Source organism: Salvelinus fontinalis, chromosome 37 (assembly GCF_029448725.1).
Source record: "Salvelinus fontinalis isolate EN_2023a chromosome 37, ASM2944872v1, whole genome shotgun sequence".
Taxonomy (NCBI): domain Eukaryota; kingdom Metazoa; phylum Chordata; class Actinopteri; order Salmoniformes; family Salmonidae; genus Salvelinus; species Salvelinus fontinalis.
Window position 1 is genome coordinate 14,702,927 of NC_074701.1, and position 16,055 is coordinate 14,718,981.

Here is a 16,055-nt window from a genome sequence, read left to right on the forward strand (position 1 = left end):
TGCTGAATCATGCTGCTCATAGGGACACTTGCATTTTTCCTTTTGCGGTACAGACGGACAGAATTTTCTCCTGTGTGTGTGTGGTGCCTGGCAGTCCGTGGGTCTTTTTATCTGTGTGGCAGTCAGTCAGCAAGATCTGCTGAATCAGAATGACACCACTCCTTGGGTTACCTACAGTCTAATACCACAGTCAGAGACCTCTGTCCACTGTTTACTCACAATGTCTAATACCACAGAGACCTCTGTCCACTGTTTACTCACAGTGTCTAATACCACAGAGACCTCTGTCCACTGTTTACTCACAATGTCTAATACCACGGTCAAAGACCTCTGTCCACTGTTTACTCACAATGTCTAATACCACGGCCAGAGACCTCTGTCCACTGTTTACTCACAGTGTCTAATACCACAGAGACCTCTGTCCACTGTTTACTCACAGTGTCTAATACCACAGAGACCTCTGTCCACTGTTTACTCACAATGTCTAATACCACAGCCAGAGAGCTCTGTCCACTGTTTACTCACAATGTCTAATACCACAGAGACCTCTGTCCACTGTTTACTCACAATGTCTAATACCACAGAGACCTCTGTCCACTGTTTACTCACAATGTCTAATACCACAGCCAGAGACCTCTGTCCACTGTTTACTCACAATGTCTAATACCACAGCCAGAGACCTCTGTCCACTGTTTACTCACAATGTCTAATACCACAGCCAGAGACCTCTGTTCACTGTTTACTCACAATGTCTAATACCACAGCCAGAGACCTCTGTCCACTGTTTACTCACAATGTCTAATACCACAGAGACCTCTGTCCACTGTTTACTCACAATGTCTAATACCACAGAGACCTCTGTTCACTGTTTACTCACAATGTCTAATACCACAGAGACCTCTGTCCATTGTTTACTCACAGTGTCTAATACCACAGCCAGAGACATCTGTCCACTGTTTACTCACAATGTCTAATACCACAGCCAGAGACATCTGTCCACTGTTTACTCACAATGTCTAATACCACAGCCAGAGACATCTGTCCACTGTTTACTCACAATGTCTAATACCACAGAGACCTCTGTTCACTGTTTACTCACAATGTCTAATACCACGGTCAGAGACCTCTGTCCACTGTTTACTCACAATGTCTAATACCACAGAGACCTCTGTCCATTGTTTACTCACAGTGTCTAATACCACGGCCAGAGACCTCTGTTCACTGTTTACTCACAATGTCTAATACCACAGCCAGAGACCTCTGTCCACTGTTAACTCACAATGTCTAATACCAAGGCCAGAGACCTCTGTCCACTGTTTACTCACAATGTTAAATACCACAGAGACCTCTGTCCACTGTTTACTCACAATGTCTAATACCACAGAGACCTCTGTCCACTGTTAACCCACAGAGTCTAATACCACATCCAGAGAATTGTCCACTTAACGGACCCAACTAGAAACTGAAACATCCAGAATTGACTAGGGAAGACCGTGAAATTAATAACCGCTCCACTATACAGACACACACATACACATGGACGCATGCGTGCGTGCCCACATACACACTCAGCAGGTCAGGTATCAGAGGATTCAGATTGACACAAAATCTCGTCACAGTTTGTTTTTCAGGATCAGTGACTCGTCGTCAGAGCTTGACAAAGTCCACATTTAATCCTTCCTCAAACATCTATGTCCCTGCGCCTGTTTCAGGGACATAGAGATGTTTGAGGAAGGATTAAAAGGTGGACTTTGTCACGCTCCGTCAACAACTCAATGTTCCTGAAAACACAACAGTGACTCAATGTAAACTGAAATGATGTATTGAAGCAAACCCTTTCATACCACAGAACATTCAGAGCAAGATCAACACATAGATCAGTGCAAATACTCAAACATCAAAGCTTCTCTCTGTTTTAAAATGTTTATTTGCATTTTTTTTTTTTAAATCTTCAGTATTTTTCTAGAGACAGAGCGTCTCAAACATTGTCACGTGAAACATGGTTTTTCGTTGTTGTCATTCATACAGTATCGCATCACCATCAAATCATTTCAACATTTGTATCAGTATCCTCGTCATCGTGGATGGTCATAACCATGTTTATTTTGAATATCACAAAAGGTTGTACATGTCCCCCCCCCCCCCCCCCCTCCACGCTCCTTTATGCCCTCCCCCATTCCAACCACGGTGTCACAGCTGTTTTGTTCAAGGAGTGTTGGTGAGACAACCCCAGTGTACCCATCTCCCTACCTCCCCCATTTCCGCCCCAGGACACTTAGACATTCATTCACAAGGCTGAGGTTTCAGACCAGTCAAGGAGCTTTGTGTTTTCAACTCACTTCTCTCCTTCCCTTTTCCCTTTGTGTGTTTTGGATACTAGCCATCTAACTCAAAAACATGATTCTATACAAGCCCTTCAGAAAAACTTCTCCTACAAATATGGTTGAATAGAAATAATGGCCCTCTACCTCTCAAAACCCTTAGATCCTAGTCAGGGCCCAGTACACGGGATACCCCTGGTGTCCAAATCCTCCACACCTTACTAATCCGCCCTATCTTAAAAAACATTTTCCCTCCCTTTAACCAACACAGGCAAACCCTACCGAACCCCCACCCCTGAACCCCGCTCAACGTGGACACTAAGTCAAGGCCATTCGTCAGAGCAACATTCAAAGTACATAACGGCTGTAGGCCCCCGATTGGTAGACCACTAACCAAGTCTACATGGGCGAGGTGATTGGCCATGAATACACTGTAAAAACAAGAGGAGTGACACCCCCAGAAAGCCAGTTCACTGTCCCCCACCATAACAACCTGTCATGGTAAGAAGAGCACATTATGCGGACTCGAGAGAGACATTATTTCACACTGTATTGTACGTGCTTGGCCTGTGGATGAGCTGGAGGAGTGTGCCCCCTAGTGGTAAAAGAAAGCAATGAAAAATGGTTCAGAGGGTCTATCTATATCTCAAGATGAAGAGACCAGATATATACACACAGGCATACCATTATATACATAAAGTAGCCACACCTGAAAGTACAAAATAAATGAGTATGGGAGGGGAAGATCTAGCAAGACCACATGCCCCCCGGGAAAACTGCTTTGTAGCGTTCAGGAAAGACTCCAGATATCGTACGGTACGAGTTAGTTTATAGATTGACACCTGTCATTGTACGGGGTTCAAAAGGTGTGTTCACGTTCCATGCACTCAGCATTCTGGGAAGGAAATCCCATGTTCACTACAACTACAAAACCACAGGGGGAAAAACTACAGGACAAACTACAGAGAGAAAATCTACCGATAGTAAAGCATTCCCAAGAAGGAAAAAAAATGTTGATTTGCAAGGACAAAAGAAATCTGAAAATACTCATAATATAAAAAGAGAAAGAGGTTCTTTGTGGGCCAGCTGGAAGTCTACATATTTGAGGACAACGCTAGAATAACATCAGCATAACATCGACACAACCATGCCCTCATGCGGTCTTTCACTACGATTGATAACGTCTCTAACCTCTTCACTACAACCCTGTCAATGCCACATCACCGACCTTAGTACACCATCACCGACATGCACCTTACCTCCACAGTCCCGTGTTCACGACAACGACACCTTTCTACACCACATACCTTTTTACAAAGTCCTCTCTCTTCCTTCTGATAATGACAAACCTGGACAATTACTATACTTACTATCAAAGTCTTTACTGTGCATTGCCACATATGCCTTAGTCATGGGTATACATATCCCTTCTATCTTCCTTGCTATAGAAAGCCTCCACTTACTCTCTCTAGTCACGGACGGACAATTAAAAAGCAATCTCTCCAATTCTCTATCCTCTACTTCCAGCCGATAAACAGAAGAGAGCCTCGCTCTCTCTCTAGATGTACCGGCACATTCCCACCGACGGGAGACAGAGAGGGCTGTGTAGAAGAAGACAGAGGGGGCTCTCTCCCTCCCTCTGCTGGCTGTGTATTCCTGTGAGAGTGATCCAGTCCTGATTTCTGCAGAAGGGGGGGGGGGGGGGGGGGGGGGGGGCGGGGGGTGACACAAATGTAGAAAACGGCGGATAGCAGACACTTAAGACTTTTTTTTTTTTAATTCTTTTTTTTTCTTCTTAAAAACATCTCAGTCCATTCCAGCAGAGAAGCAACAGTCCCCAGGATAAGATTTTAAAAGGTATAAATCCAAAAGGGAAATACAAATAAACAGAAAAAAATGGCAGCATGTTATTGTAGGGCGAGCAGGTGAGAGTCTGCTGGGTACTGGTGGCTGGTGGTTCAGTGCGGTCACTGTGTCCATGGCCACAGGATATCCTATGGCTCATTATTAACCTTTCTGGCCGTTACAACGAGGCTGGATGGATGAGTTTCCTGCAGGGACTCTGGTAGAGAGAACAGCTTATTGCCAGGGAAAGGCCGTCTGCATGCATGTCAGCCCACACACACACACGCACACACACACACACACACACACACACACACACACACATCTTGCGCAGCTAACCTTGTTGGGACATACAATTCAGTCCCATTCAAAATCCAATTTTCCTTAACCCCTAACCCTAACCTGTTCCCTTACCTTAACCCAAAAACCTAACCTTAACCCTAAACCTAACCTTAACCCTAAACCTAACCCTAGCTGCTAACCCTAAACCTAATTCTAACCCTGACACTAATTCTAACCTTAACCCCCCCACACACACCTGTTTGAAAGCCCAGAGTGATGGAGTATGTTTTCATCAGCTGTATGTGATGGTGTGTTACTGGTTGTGTGTGGTCGCAAATGATGCTATGGTGTGTTATTGCAGGTTGTTGCATTATGGAGTAAGGACTAGATGAGTATATACGTTTCTATGGCAACATAGTTTAGACATGTGATCAATATTGAATAAGGGCTGGACTGAGGAGTGAGCATTAGCAGGCACGACTTAACCGTATGAACCAGAACAACACAACGTTCTCTCCTCACGCTCTCACAACGTTGGCTGATTATTTTAAAAACAACATAAACCACTAATATCACTGCCTTGTCTCACGTACATCCTCCATTCTTTTCCAAATAACGCAGACATCAAAAAGAAACAAAGAGAAGAGCATGAAGACACACTAAAACTGAAAACAAAAAGAGACCTGAACAGAGATGGAACGCTCCCCGAGAGACGCAGCGACATCGAGGCGCCTCCAGGGGGAGTGCTGAGCAGGAGAGAGAGCGCTGGGCTGCATCACAACCAAGGCTCTTCACGAGGGTGGGGTGAAAGGGCGGCCCTCGTCGCTAGGCGTGGCCGTGTCGTCGCTGGGGTCCAGGCTGTCCTTGAGGCTCAGCGTGCTGTCAGAGGGGGGCGGGGTTAGCTCGGCGGGGGGAGGGGTTTCGGGGGAGCTCTCCTGCCGTCCGTTGGTCGTGGGGGAGGTTGGCGTGGGGGGAGGTGTGACAAGAGCCACTCCCCCGCAGTGCGCCGCTGTGGGGTCAGAGGTCAGGTCGAGGACGGTGGGCGGGGTAGGGGTTGCGGTTGGCGTCGGGGCCGGCTCGGTGGGGATGGGCGTCAGAGGCACCGCTGGGATGGCGGCACGGAGGATGGAGTTATGTAGGAGCCCCTCCCCTAGAGAGAGGGAGGAGTCACTGGGGACCAATGAGGGGGTCTTCTCCACCAGACGCCACTGCATGACACTGGTATCCTTCCCGCCCGTGGACACCAGGTGACTGTCGTTGTGCATGAAGGTCACATTGGTCACGTGACTGCTGTGGGCGCTGTATTTGTGGCTAGGTGCCTGTGGAGGAAGGAGACATGTGAGCACATTATATTAGGATTTGAAGCTAATATTACAGAAGGCTATACTATATACAGTATGTATACCACAGAAGGCTGGTGGTACCTTAGTTGGGGAGAACGGGCTTGACGTAATGGCTGGAGTGGAATGGAATAAATTACATCAAACACACGGTTTCCATTATTTGATGCCACGTCATTCGCTCCGTTCCAGCCATTATTATGAGCCGTCCTCCCCCCACCAGCCTCCACAGATGTATACCGGGACAGTATTGTTGAGCAGTAAGCGGACTCTGCTGGTGCTCAGGGGCCAGGGCCCGGCTTACCTTGGGTCTTGCGCAGGGGTACTGGAAGAGGTGCACTTTGCAGAAGTCATCAGCCAGAGCGATCACCTTCCTGTTGTGGGACCTGATCAGGGCGTTGATGTCTGTACCATCGGAACCCTCAGGCCACACTCCTGGAAGACACACACACACACACTGGTTGTTTTGCCCTGCTATCATAGCAGTGAAACCTGCCCTGAACTTTAGCCCCTGTTACTAGCCAGCTATCAACCGGTACTCTACCCTGCACCTTAGAGACTGCTGCCATATGTACATAGTCATTGAACACTGGTCACTTTGATAGTGTTTACATACTGTTTACCCACTTTATATGTAAATACTGTGTTCTAGTCCAGTGTTATCCTATATAGCTACTGCTGTACACAGATGTTCTATTCATGTACTGTCCCTACTGTCTATACACACACCATCATATACATTTATATTCAGGACTTTGACATTCTAATGTGTGTATATTTCTTATTTCCTTTCTTACATTTTTGGGGGATTTGCGTGTATTGTTTTGTATTGTTAGGTATTACTTTTATTATTACACTGTCGGAGGAACATAAACATTTCACAACACCTGCGATAACACCTGCAAAATAAATGTACACAACCAATTGGATTTGATTTGATCTAGTGTCCTATCCACATGTTCAAGTACGTGAGGCCGTGTGAAAAGCATACCACCAGGGGGCAGACCAACACTATAGGGGCCTTCATCCACACTAACGTGCACAGTACACACTCCCTATCTTACCTTCTCTCTCTCTCACGGGGAGATATAGGCACATAGAAATGAACAGTGATCACTTCACCCACACATGCGATCTCCATTCCCCTGGGTCTTACCAGTTCCAGCCTAGGGACAATCTACTGGCTGAGAAATGAGGAATCTGAAAGTCGAGAGAGAACTATTTTTTCCAGCCTCCTAAAGACCTCAAATATGTGGAGTCGGGGGCTGATGTTGGGCTCTATTTTTTCTGGGCCTGTCCCTCCCGAGACAATGAGAGAAGAAAGGGGCGGGGAGCGACAGAAAGAGATGGACAGAGAGAGAAAAAAGAAAGAGGGAGGGAGACAAATAAAGACGGAGATAGAGAGAGATGTGGGGAGGCACTGCAGATACCATGACATGCCGTACTGCAGTGGGACAAAACCAGTAGTGAAACAGAGCAGGGTCAATATCGGGTAGATATTTGGAAAGGGAAATGGAAATGGAAAGGGCATGCGTTTGCTGTTACGCGCCCGTTACAAACTTGCGTAATACGGATAAAAAAAAATAAAATAAAAAGATTAAGAGAGCAGAGAAAGACAGGATGAATGAGGGAGGGGGAAGAAGAAAAAAAATAGGGAAAGGCGGAAAGTCAAGAGTGCGTAGGACGAGTCCCAAACCACACGTTCTGTTCAGTAGCAGGTCTCACACCCACAGAGGCTTTACACACCCACAGCAGTGGAAATAAAAACCCACTCTACACAGATCCGGCATAGCACAGCCACGAACAGAGCCAAAGCATTCCCGCCATATTCCTATTGCCCAAGTAGATACTGACCGAAGACATGGTAGCCCAGCACACAGGTATAGGTGGTCCAGTCGATGTCCTTACACTCGGAGCGGTTACGGATGTACTTGCAGCCGTTTGGAATGTCCCCTGCAAAGAGGATAGAACCAGGGCATAGGTTAAGGGAATACTTCACAACAGCAGTGTTGGCTATTACGCAGGTTGTTTAAGAAAAAGTGAATGAAATAATGATTTGTCTGATTGCTAAACATCTGTAATTCAGCGCCATGCTCCATCAATGAAGCTGCTGCAACCTTACTACGAGACGACACTCATTCGAAGGTGTGTTTACGCACAGTAGAGGATCTCGTAGTCTCCTGAGTTGGACATGATGAACTTGTTGTCGGGGGACCAGTCAAGATGTGTGATGTAGCTGGAATGTCCCTGTTAAACCACACAGAGTCAGAAGGCTGGGCAGGTGAGTTAGGAGGAGAGATGAAACAGTTCACAGGTACATTCATGGAGCTAGTGACAGGCACAGCATGTACAGCGTGGGCTAGCTTCGTTTGGCTAATCGTGCTTCGTTTGGCTAATCGTTTCAGAGGAGATCGTTGCCTTTATTAAAACTAGCCCACGCAGCGGTTAAGGGCACTATCCTGGGAGCGAGCTCCAGTCTTCCATCACAGCCCATTGGAGGAGACACTGTGTGTGTCTGTCCTCCCCCTACACTCAGAGTCAGGGAGGGAATCTATGTTTGCCTATCTTGGCACTTTGTTTGATTTCCTTCAAGTCTGCAGGCTTCCATCCAACACACAGACCCATACACACATGCAATCATATCATACACACAACATGGAATCACACACACACACACACACACACACACACACACACACACACACACACACACACACACACACACACACACACACACACACACACACACACACACACACACACACACACACACACACACACACACACACACACACACGTCTCTGACATCCTGCCAAGTTAAGGCTAGTCACTCCAGAGCTGCTGAGCTCACTTTCTCACACAAACGCATACAAATCTGAATCCCATACTGAACGAAACACACACAGAAAGTAGATGTATTTCTGTCTTCATGCATTTCCCTAATTATACACACAATCCTGGGGCACTTCCTTATCTGAACAAGAGGACTCGTGTACATATTTGCATGTGTCCCTAGAAATCCCTACAAATAAATTCATATACTTATACTGTATATCAGCGTGTCTCGCTGCTTTGCTGTGGAGCTGTGGTTACAGACAGGGGCCCAGTCCTCTGCCAACGCCAATAAAACCTCAAACCAACCTTCCCACAATGTCTTTATTCCCTCTGGCGCCCTGAGCCTTTGAACCGTACCAAATGAGAATCTGGCTTTTAATACTCTCTCATGTAACCCCAAGCTTGTTTTTCAAACGTCTAAAATGTAACTGCTGTGCTTCTGATCTCTGATCTGTTATTAAACTACCCAACCCAACGCACTATACCGCCGCATGCTCTGCTGTGGCTGCCAGGCTAGGTACGGTAAGTTGCCTGGGGGTTAACATTGGTAACGTTTAGGGTACCAAGACACCAGAAGCAATGACCGTGACCACAACCTGAGCACCGTGCTCCTGGCCATTGGCATCCAACGCACAGTTGACCAGAGCTCCACAGGCATGGTGGGAAGAGAGAGAGAGAGCGAGAGAGAAAGAGCGAGAGAGTGCGAGAGAGGAGAACGAGTTAGACGGACGAAAAGAGAGACGACATGAATGAGAGGGACAGGAAAGAGGGGGAGAAGAGTGAAACGGGGGAGAAAGAGAGTAAGAGAGAGGCGGGAGCCACGAGTGAGAGACACTACATACAGAGAGAGAGAGAGAGAGAGGGAGACGACATTGAAAGAGAAACAGAGAGATCGCAGACTGAGCAGCAGCCAAGCGGAGGCCAGAGGAGGTGTAAAACAACCGTGTGTTTAACAGTGGAGTGATTCACACTGGCCCTGTGGGTCTCCAGTTGACCTATTGGAGTCACAACACAGCGTACCGATCACTCTCTGTATACAGCTACCTCTACCCTGCTGGGGTCTTTCTCTCGGTGTATGTCTCGCTCTCCTTTCAAAACAATTCAAGTCAATTAAAACGAGCTTCGTTGGCGTAAAAGGAGCAAGCCGACCGGTGCCAAGGCAATACAAAATGTATTAATAATTCCTACTCTCTCTCTCCCTCTCGGTTTCTCTCCTGTTGCTTTTCCTGTGATTAATACACTGTGAAAGCACTGATCATATCCATCTCTCCAGCTGCAGGGAGACAGCACTCCCTAGGGCTTCCCACACACACACACACACACACACACACACACACACACACACACACACACACACACACACACACACACACACACACACACACACACACACACACACACACACACACACACACACATCATTCAACACACCACAGCAGTCTGCATAACTCACTTGGATGAAATGCCTTTACTATGGCTATATTTCTACGCTAAAAGCCTCTTCCCGTGCTGGGCACTGAACTGCTCCCTTTCCTGTCATCACAGGTTCACTGAGGAGGTCAAATATACAGTCAGTAGACAAAGACAGAGTCTCTTTGAGGACAATTATCTTCACACATGCATATAGGCACACACACACACACACACACACACAAATGGTGCTGTACTCACAATGCACTTCCCGCATCTGGTGTACTTGCGGCCTTTCTCCGACACGGTGTGGAGGTAAATGAAGTTGTCATGCGACCCCACTGCCAGCAGGGTGCCATCTGAGGAGGGAGTGAACAGGATTGTGGGTAAATGATCCACCGCGTTCTATTCTGTGTTGAATGAACACAGCGCTTCCATCAAATCCAATTCCACGGTCTGGATAGGGTGTAAGACCAGCTCCACCCACCTACGGAGAAGCGCATGACTGACAGCTGCTCGTTGCCGTCCGTGTGAATGGCCACCAGGTCTCGGGTCTCTGCATCCAGAGCGTACCACCTGGGACACACGGGGAGGGGAGAGAACAACACAGGATTCATAAGAATGGACCTGTCCCATACAGGAGGGAGAGATGGGACAGATCGACACTAATGTGCTTCAGAGTTAGAGATGGGGGGGGTTCTGCTGAACTTACTTTCCCGAGTGAGTACCGATGGCCACAACAGCACCACTGGGGTGAAAATCCGCACAGTGGCCATGCTCCTGAGAGAAAGAAAGAGCAAGGGAGAGAGAGATTCGCTAAATAAATGTATGTTTGGAATGTAAGGCCTGATTCCTAACTTGAGATTTGTTTGCATCTCAACTGGAGAACTTGGATCAACATTTCAATTTTGTCTGTTAATAAAACCGAAAGGTTAGTGGATGAGTGTGGGATTCTTAATCTGCTGTATAGAATAGTTCCCGAAAGGGAGGTATTAGTTCTTACATCCAGGAGCCTGGTCCATTCCAGGGAGTGGTCCACAGAGTTCCACAGGCACACCTGCCTGTCCTGGGCACAGGTTAGGAACAGGTCCTTGAAGGGGTGCGACGCCAGCCCCCATAGCTCGTCTGTGTGACCCTGGGGCGAAAGGTCAGAGGTTAGAATATAATGCTGATGGGGTTATGCTTTCATTTTGAACAAACTGACACGACCTACTGAGTAGTAAACGCATATTCTGTACGTTGCCCATTTAAAGTGGGATTGAAAACCCAGAACTCCAGCGTTTACAATGAAAGTACCCTGCTCGAACCCACTGAGCCATTGGAAACACACCACCCAAAAATCTCAGATGACCTCCTTCACACGGGGCTAGCGCGCCTCAGAGGACAGAAGAGGGTGGGATCAGTTGGGCACCCTCAAAAGACGGGAGAAATACCTCCGCCCGGCTGTTTATACAGCGTTCAAATCACTGGGGGAAAAATGAAGCCAGTTATACAACACGGGCTCTCTGGAAAATAGCAGCGTCTCGCCCGCTCTGCTCTCCCTCACAGGGAGGAAAGGATTGGGAAAGCAGCTAGTGAGGGGGCCGACACTGGCATCCTTACAACAGGGCTGATCTAGCAAGGCCCTGCAGTCCTGAGATGCCTTTAGCCATGTAGCTGACCCCCCTGGATGTTTCCCCCCTGGATGTTTCACACCAGGAATATTTAGCGGTGGTGGTCAGCTAGTCAGCAGTGAGAGAGAGAGAGAGAGAGAGAGAGAGAGAGAGAGAGGACGAGAGAGCGACAGAGTGAAACCTCTCACCTGCACTTCCACCTGGAAACCGTCATTAAACGTCCCCCGCAGGATGAAGTTACGTGAAGTGCCCACCAGAAACTGCTCCCCTTTGCCCTCGGCCACAGCGCGAATGGTTCCATATTGATCGGGGACCTGCAGTGGAACAGATACATTGAGATGTATAACAAACATCTTCCCAAAACAGTTCCAAAATCTGATCAACATTGAATGCTAGGTTTATCATCCTATTGAACATGTGATATTTGACATATATGATACACAGTATATCAGTAAGTGTATATGTCTGTGCATGGTGTACTGGCGTATATGTGCCTGTGTCGTATTCTGTATGGCTGTGACTGGCAGCATTATGTTCTGTATGGCCCACTGCACCTCTATGTCCCTCTCTGGGTTGAGGTCGTGGTCCCAAAGAATGATCTTGTGGTCCTTGCCCCCTCCGGTCAGCAGGGTCCCGTTCCTCATCTGACACAGAGTGAACACACTGCCGTCATGGGCCTTGATCTGACGGCTGATCTGGTACGCACCTACAGGGGGAACGAACAGAGGGGAGGGGAGGGGAGAGAGAGAGAGAGGGAGAGAGAGAGAGAGAATTGCCCAGAAGGAAAGAAGAGGGAGAGAGGAATGAGAAAGGGAGTGGGTGGTCGTAAAACAGCTCACAGCGGAGATTTCTGGGAATAGGATACAACAGATATTTGACATTTGCTAATGTACTTTATGTGCCACGGTACAGGCCAACTCGTTGTTCCCTCAGGGGAGCATTTGAGGTGGAAGTGAGAGAGAGAGTGTGTGTCTGTGTGTGTGTGTGTGTGTGTGTGTGTGTGTGTGTGTGTGTGTGTGTGTGTGTGTGTGTGTGTGTGTGTGTGTGTGTGTGTGTGTGTGTGTGTGTGTGTGTGTGTGTGTGTGTGTGTGTGTGTTAGCACAATTACAGTACAATCGAGTAACTGACGATTATGGATGAAGAACGTCACTAAACTAAAATAACGGTTTCATTATTATTTTTTTTTTTGGAACTAACAGCTGACTGAAGCTGGGACGGCCGGGCATTCGTGCGGTTGAGTCCGTTTCCGCAGTAACATGGACTCTTTACAACGTGATAAAACTCAGTCGCTCCTTGCCGAAACAAGCAAGGTGTTGTAGCAAATGCCCAAATGCATAGTGCCGTCTGTAAAGTTTGGTGGAGGAGGAATAATGTCTGGGGCTGTTTTTCATGGTTCGGGCTAGGCTCCTTAGTTCCAGTGAAGGGAAATCTTAATGCTACAGCATACAATGACATTCTAGACTGTTCTGTGATTTCAACTTTGTGGCAACAGTTTGGGTAAGGCCCTTTCCTGTTTCAGCATGACAATGCCCCTGTGCACAAAGCGAGGTCCTTACAGAAATGGTTTGTCGAGATAGGTGTGAAAGAACTTGACTGGCCTGCACAGAGCCCTGACTTCAACCCAATCAAACACCTTTGGGAAAAATTGTAAGGCAGACTGAGAGCCAGGCCTAATCGCCCAACATCAGTGCCCGACCTCACTAATGCTCGAGGCTGAATGGAAGTAAGTCGCCGGAGCAATATTCCAACATCTCGTGGAAAGCCTTACCAGAAGAGTGGAGCCTGTTATAGCAGCAAAGGGGGACCAACTCCATAATAATGCTTGACGAGCAGGTGTCCACATACTTTTGTAGTGTACTTGCAGATTATCACTCCTCTTGTAATAATACTAAATTCTATGCTAATAACACAGACCGATGCACAGCAAGAGGCCCATTCCTCATGGCTAGCCAGACTGAACCTGAGGCAGTGGAATTCTCAATGGAGGTAATATTGAGTGGCAGAGGGAGGGTATGTGTTAGAATGAATATGCATCAGATGGCGTTTCTGTCTCTGTATCGCTTCTGCTCCCCCACATTGGCATGACCTCCATCCCTGCAGAGCTCAGACAGATGTGGACACACACGCACACACGCGTTCACACATGCACGCTCAAGCAGATGCACACACACACACACACACACTCCCACCATCTAACCAGCAGGGGGCACTGTGGCCCAGCTCCACCACAGCAACTTGAGAGCAGAGCAGGTAAATAAAGAGATGAACAGTTTATCCCTGGCATCTGGCCAAAGTTCTGTTCATCCAGTTCTGTAGCATGCCAAGCAAAACCATTACTGCTCAAAACCCCAACACCGTCCCCCCCAGGCACTCTGGCCTGCCAACAATCACACCCACTATTCCTCTTCTCTGTTCCACTTTTCTTTCTACTTTTCTTCCCCGTCTTTCTCTTTCTGTGTCTTCCCGTGTCTCCTTCGAGGCGGTTTTCTTCTCTCCGGTCTCGAATCACCTCTTTCAGTTGCTCTTCTCTGTGTCTTTGAGACTCACTGAGAAGGTAAGCGCTTGGGATTACTCATTTGGGTATGTCTGATATGGTCAGACGGTTTACCCAAAGTGACTAAGTTTAACACACAAATATTCATATATACGTGGATCATGAGGGACAGCACCATGGTCCAACCAACTGTGCCATCAGTAGCACTATACGGGCGGGTGAAGGGATTGTGTGAGGTATAAAGTACATTGTATTGTGTAAGATGCTGGCTCCACTACGGGTTGGCTCCATTCGAGGCCTGTTTGTGAGGTTTAAAGGTCCAATGCAGCCATTTTTATCTCAATATCAAATCATTTATGGGTAACAATTCAGTACCTTACTGTGATTTATTTCTATTTTATTACAATGATAAACATAAATAGCTTCTTAGCTAAGAGCAATTTCTCAAGCTAGAAGGTATACAAGGTGTGTAGTGTACCTTTGGGTCCCTTCCCTGGGGTCGGCTCCACTGTGCTCCTGCTCCATATCAACATGATGCCTCCAGAGTCTCCCGTCAGGATGTCCCCGTTGTTGAGGAAGGCCAGACACTGAACAAACTTGGGTTTTTCATATTTCTGAGCAGGAAGACAAGTTGAACGAGTTATTTGGTATAATTGCATTGTGGATGTGTTTAAGGGAGACTAGAGAAAGAGCAGGTACACGTGTATGGGTAATGTTACATTACGTAAAGGATACATCATTTTCTGACATCACACCATTATTCAAGGCACTTAAGGTGACCCGGTTATTGTGACGCCAATGTGTAAAAACAACCGTTAAGTGCACTTCTCTGTTTTGCTTGGCTCAAGCAGATCTTTACACGCTTTTAAGTCCTGAACAAGTGAAGTACTTTACAAGTCCTTTTAAAAGAGTATTACGGTGTGTGTCCTCACCCCGAAGATGCCCTGCTTGCGTGCCAGTGAGGTGCCAGCCCAGGTCCAGAAGAAGATGTGGGACTTGCCACAGGTTACTATGGTGTTGGGATCAGTAGGGTGGAACTCTACCGCAAGCACCACCTCATTTGTAGACTAGAGGAGGTGAAACGGAGATCATATACAGTTAAAAAGAAGATCCCTTTTTATAACCCAATCGTCAAAAGGCAATGATTTACGTATTTTACGCAGAATTACACAGTATAAAACACCCCAGGTATCTCTGACCTTGATTTCAGCAATCTTGGATTTCTTCTGCCAGTCCCAGACAGTCAACATGTGGTCGTTACAATCGTCAATCACCGCCAGGTGTGTGCCCGAGTCCTGTAGGAGACACCCAGGAGGAAGCAAGGTGTCTTCATGTCAGTGAAGCTTGTATGAAACACAGATCCTATTGTCTGCAATTCAATAAATCTGCCATAACATAATTCCAGTTTATGCCTGCTATTCTTTGATAGTGCATATTAACTGTTATATACTGTAGGTCGATGAGAGGGCATGGAAAATTCGAAACATGAATCAACCTGTTGCATAAATGGCCATAAAGCTAGCAGGAATAACCAATAAACTTCTAAGCGGTTAGCCATTAAGTCGACTTGGCATATGGTATCAGCAACGACATACGATGATGTGTCATCATCCTTCATTCGGGATGTACTCATCTTTAATAAAGCAAATCCACTGCTTAGCTAGACCTCTGATAGCATAAGAGGATAATGATTCACTTAACCTAGAATGCGTGTGTGTGTGTGTGCTCGTTTTTATGGAAATGGGTCATGGCGTATGTGTGTGAGTGTGTGCGTGCGTAGTTCGCTTGTGAAGGGAGCCAGACAGTAAAAGCAGAGTTCTGGAATGTGCTAACGGAAGACAGGGAGAGAATAGTAACGGTAAACTACTACTGATTAGAGAGCATATGAGGTGCTCAACACCACGACGACACCACT

The 16,055-nt window shown here is 47.1% G+C and overlaps 1 protein-coding gene across 4 annotated transcripts in view; it reads right to left on the bottom strand.

The window, feature by feature from the left end:
- Positions 1 to 4,017: 4,017 nt before the first annotated feature.
- Positions 4,018 to 16,055, bottom strand: part of LOC129836202 (echinoderm microtubule-associated protein-like 4) — a 103,470-nt gene continuing 91,432 nt past the window's right edge. For all 4 annotated transcript variants that reach the window (XM_055902059.1, XM_055902058.1, XM_055902057.1 and 1 more), the window contains 13 exons: positions 15,340 to 15,435; positions 15,073 to 15,207; positions 14,619 to 14,754; positions 12,201 to 12,352; positions 11,835 to 11,960; positions 11,037 to 11,168; positions 10,746 to 10,813; positions 10,521 to 10,609; positions 10,295 to 10,392; positions 7,948 to 8,035; positions 7,643 to 7,741; positions 6,093 to 6,223; positions 4,018 to 5,767 (listed from right to left, as the gene is read on the bottom strand). In XM_055902059.1, coding sequence (XP_055758034.1) covers positions 5,240 to 5,767; positions 6,093 to 6,223; positions 7,643 to 7,741; positions 7,948 to 8,035; positions 10,295 to 10,392; positions 10,521 to 10,609; positions 10,746 to 10,813; positions 11,037 to 11,168; positions 11,835 to 11,960; positions 12,201 to 12,352; positions 14,619 to 14,754; positions 15,073 to 15,207; positions 15,340 to 15,435 — 1,878 coding nt within the window. In that variant the 3' untranslated portion in view covers positions 4,018 to 5,239. The remainder of the gene's footprint in view (positions 5,768 to 6,092; positions 6,224 to 7,642; positions 7,742 to 7,947; positions 8,036 to 10,294; positions 10,393 to 10,520; positions 10,610 to 10,745; positions 10,814 to 11,036; positions 11,169 to 11,834; positions 11,961 to 12,200; positions 12,353 to 14,618; positions 14,755 to 15,072; positions 15,208 to 15,339; positions 15,436 to 16,055) is intronic.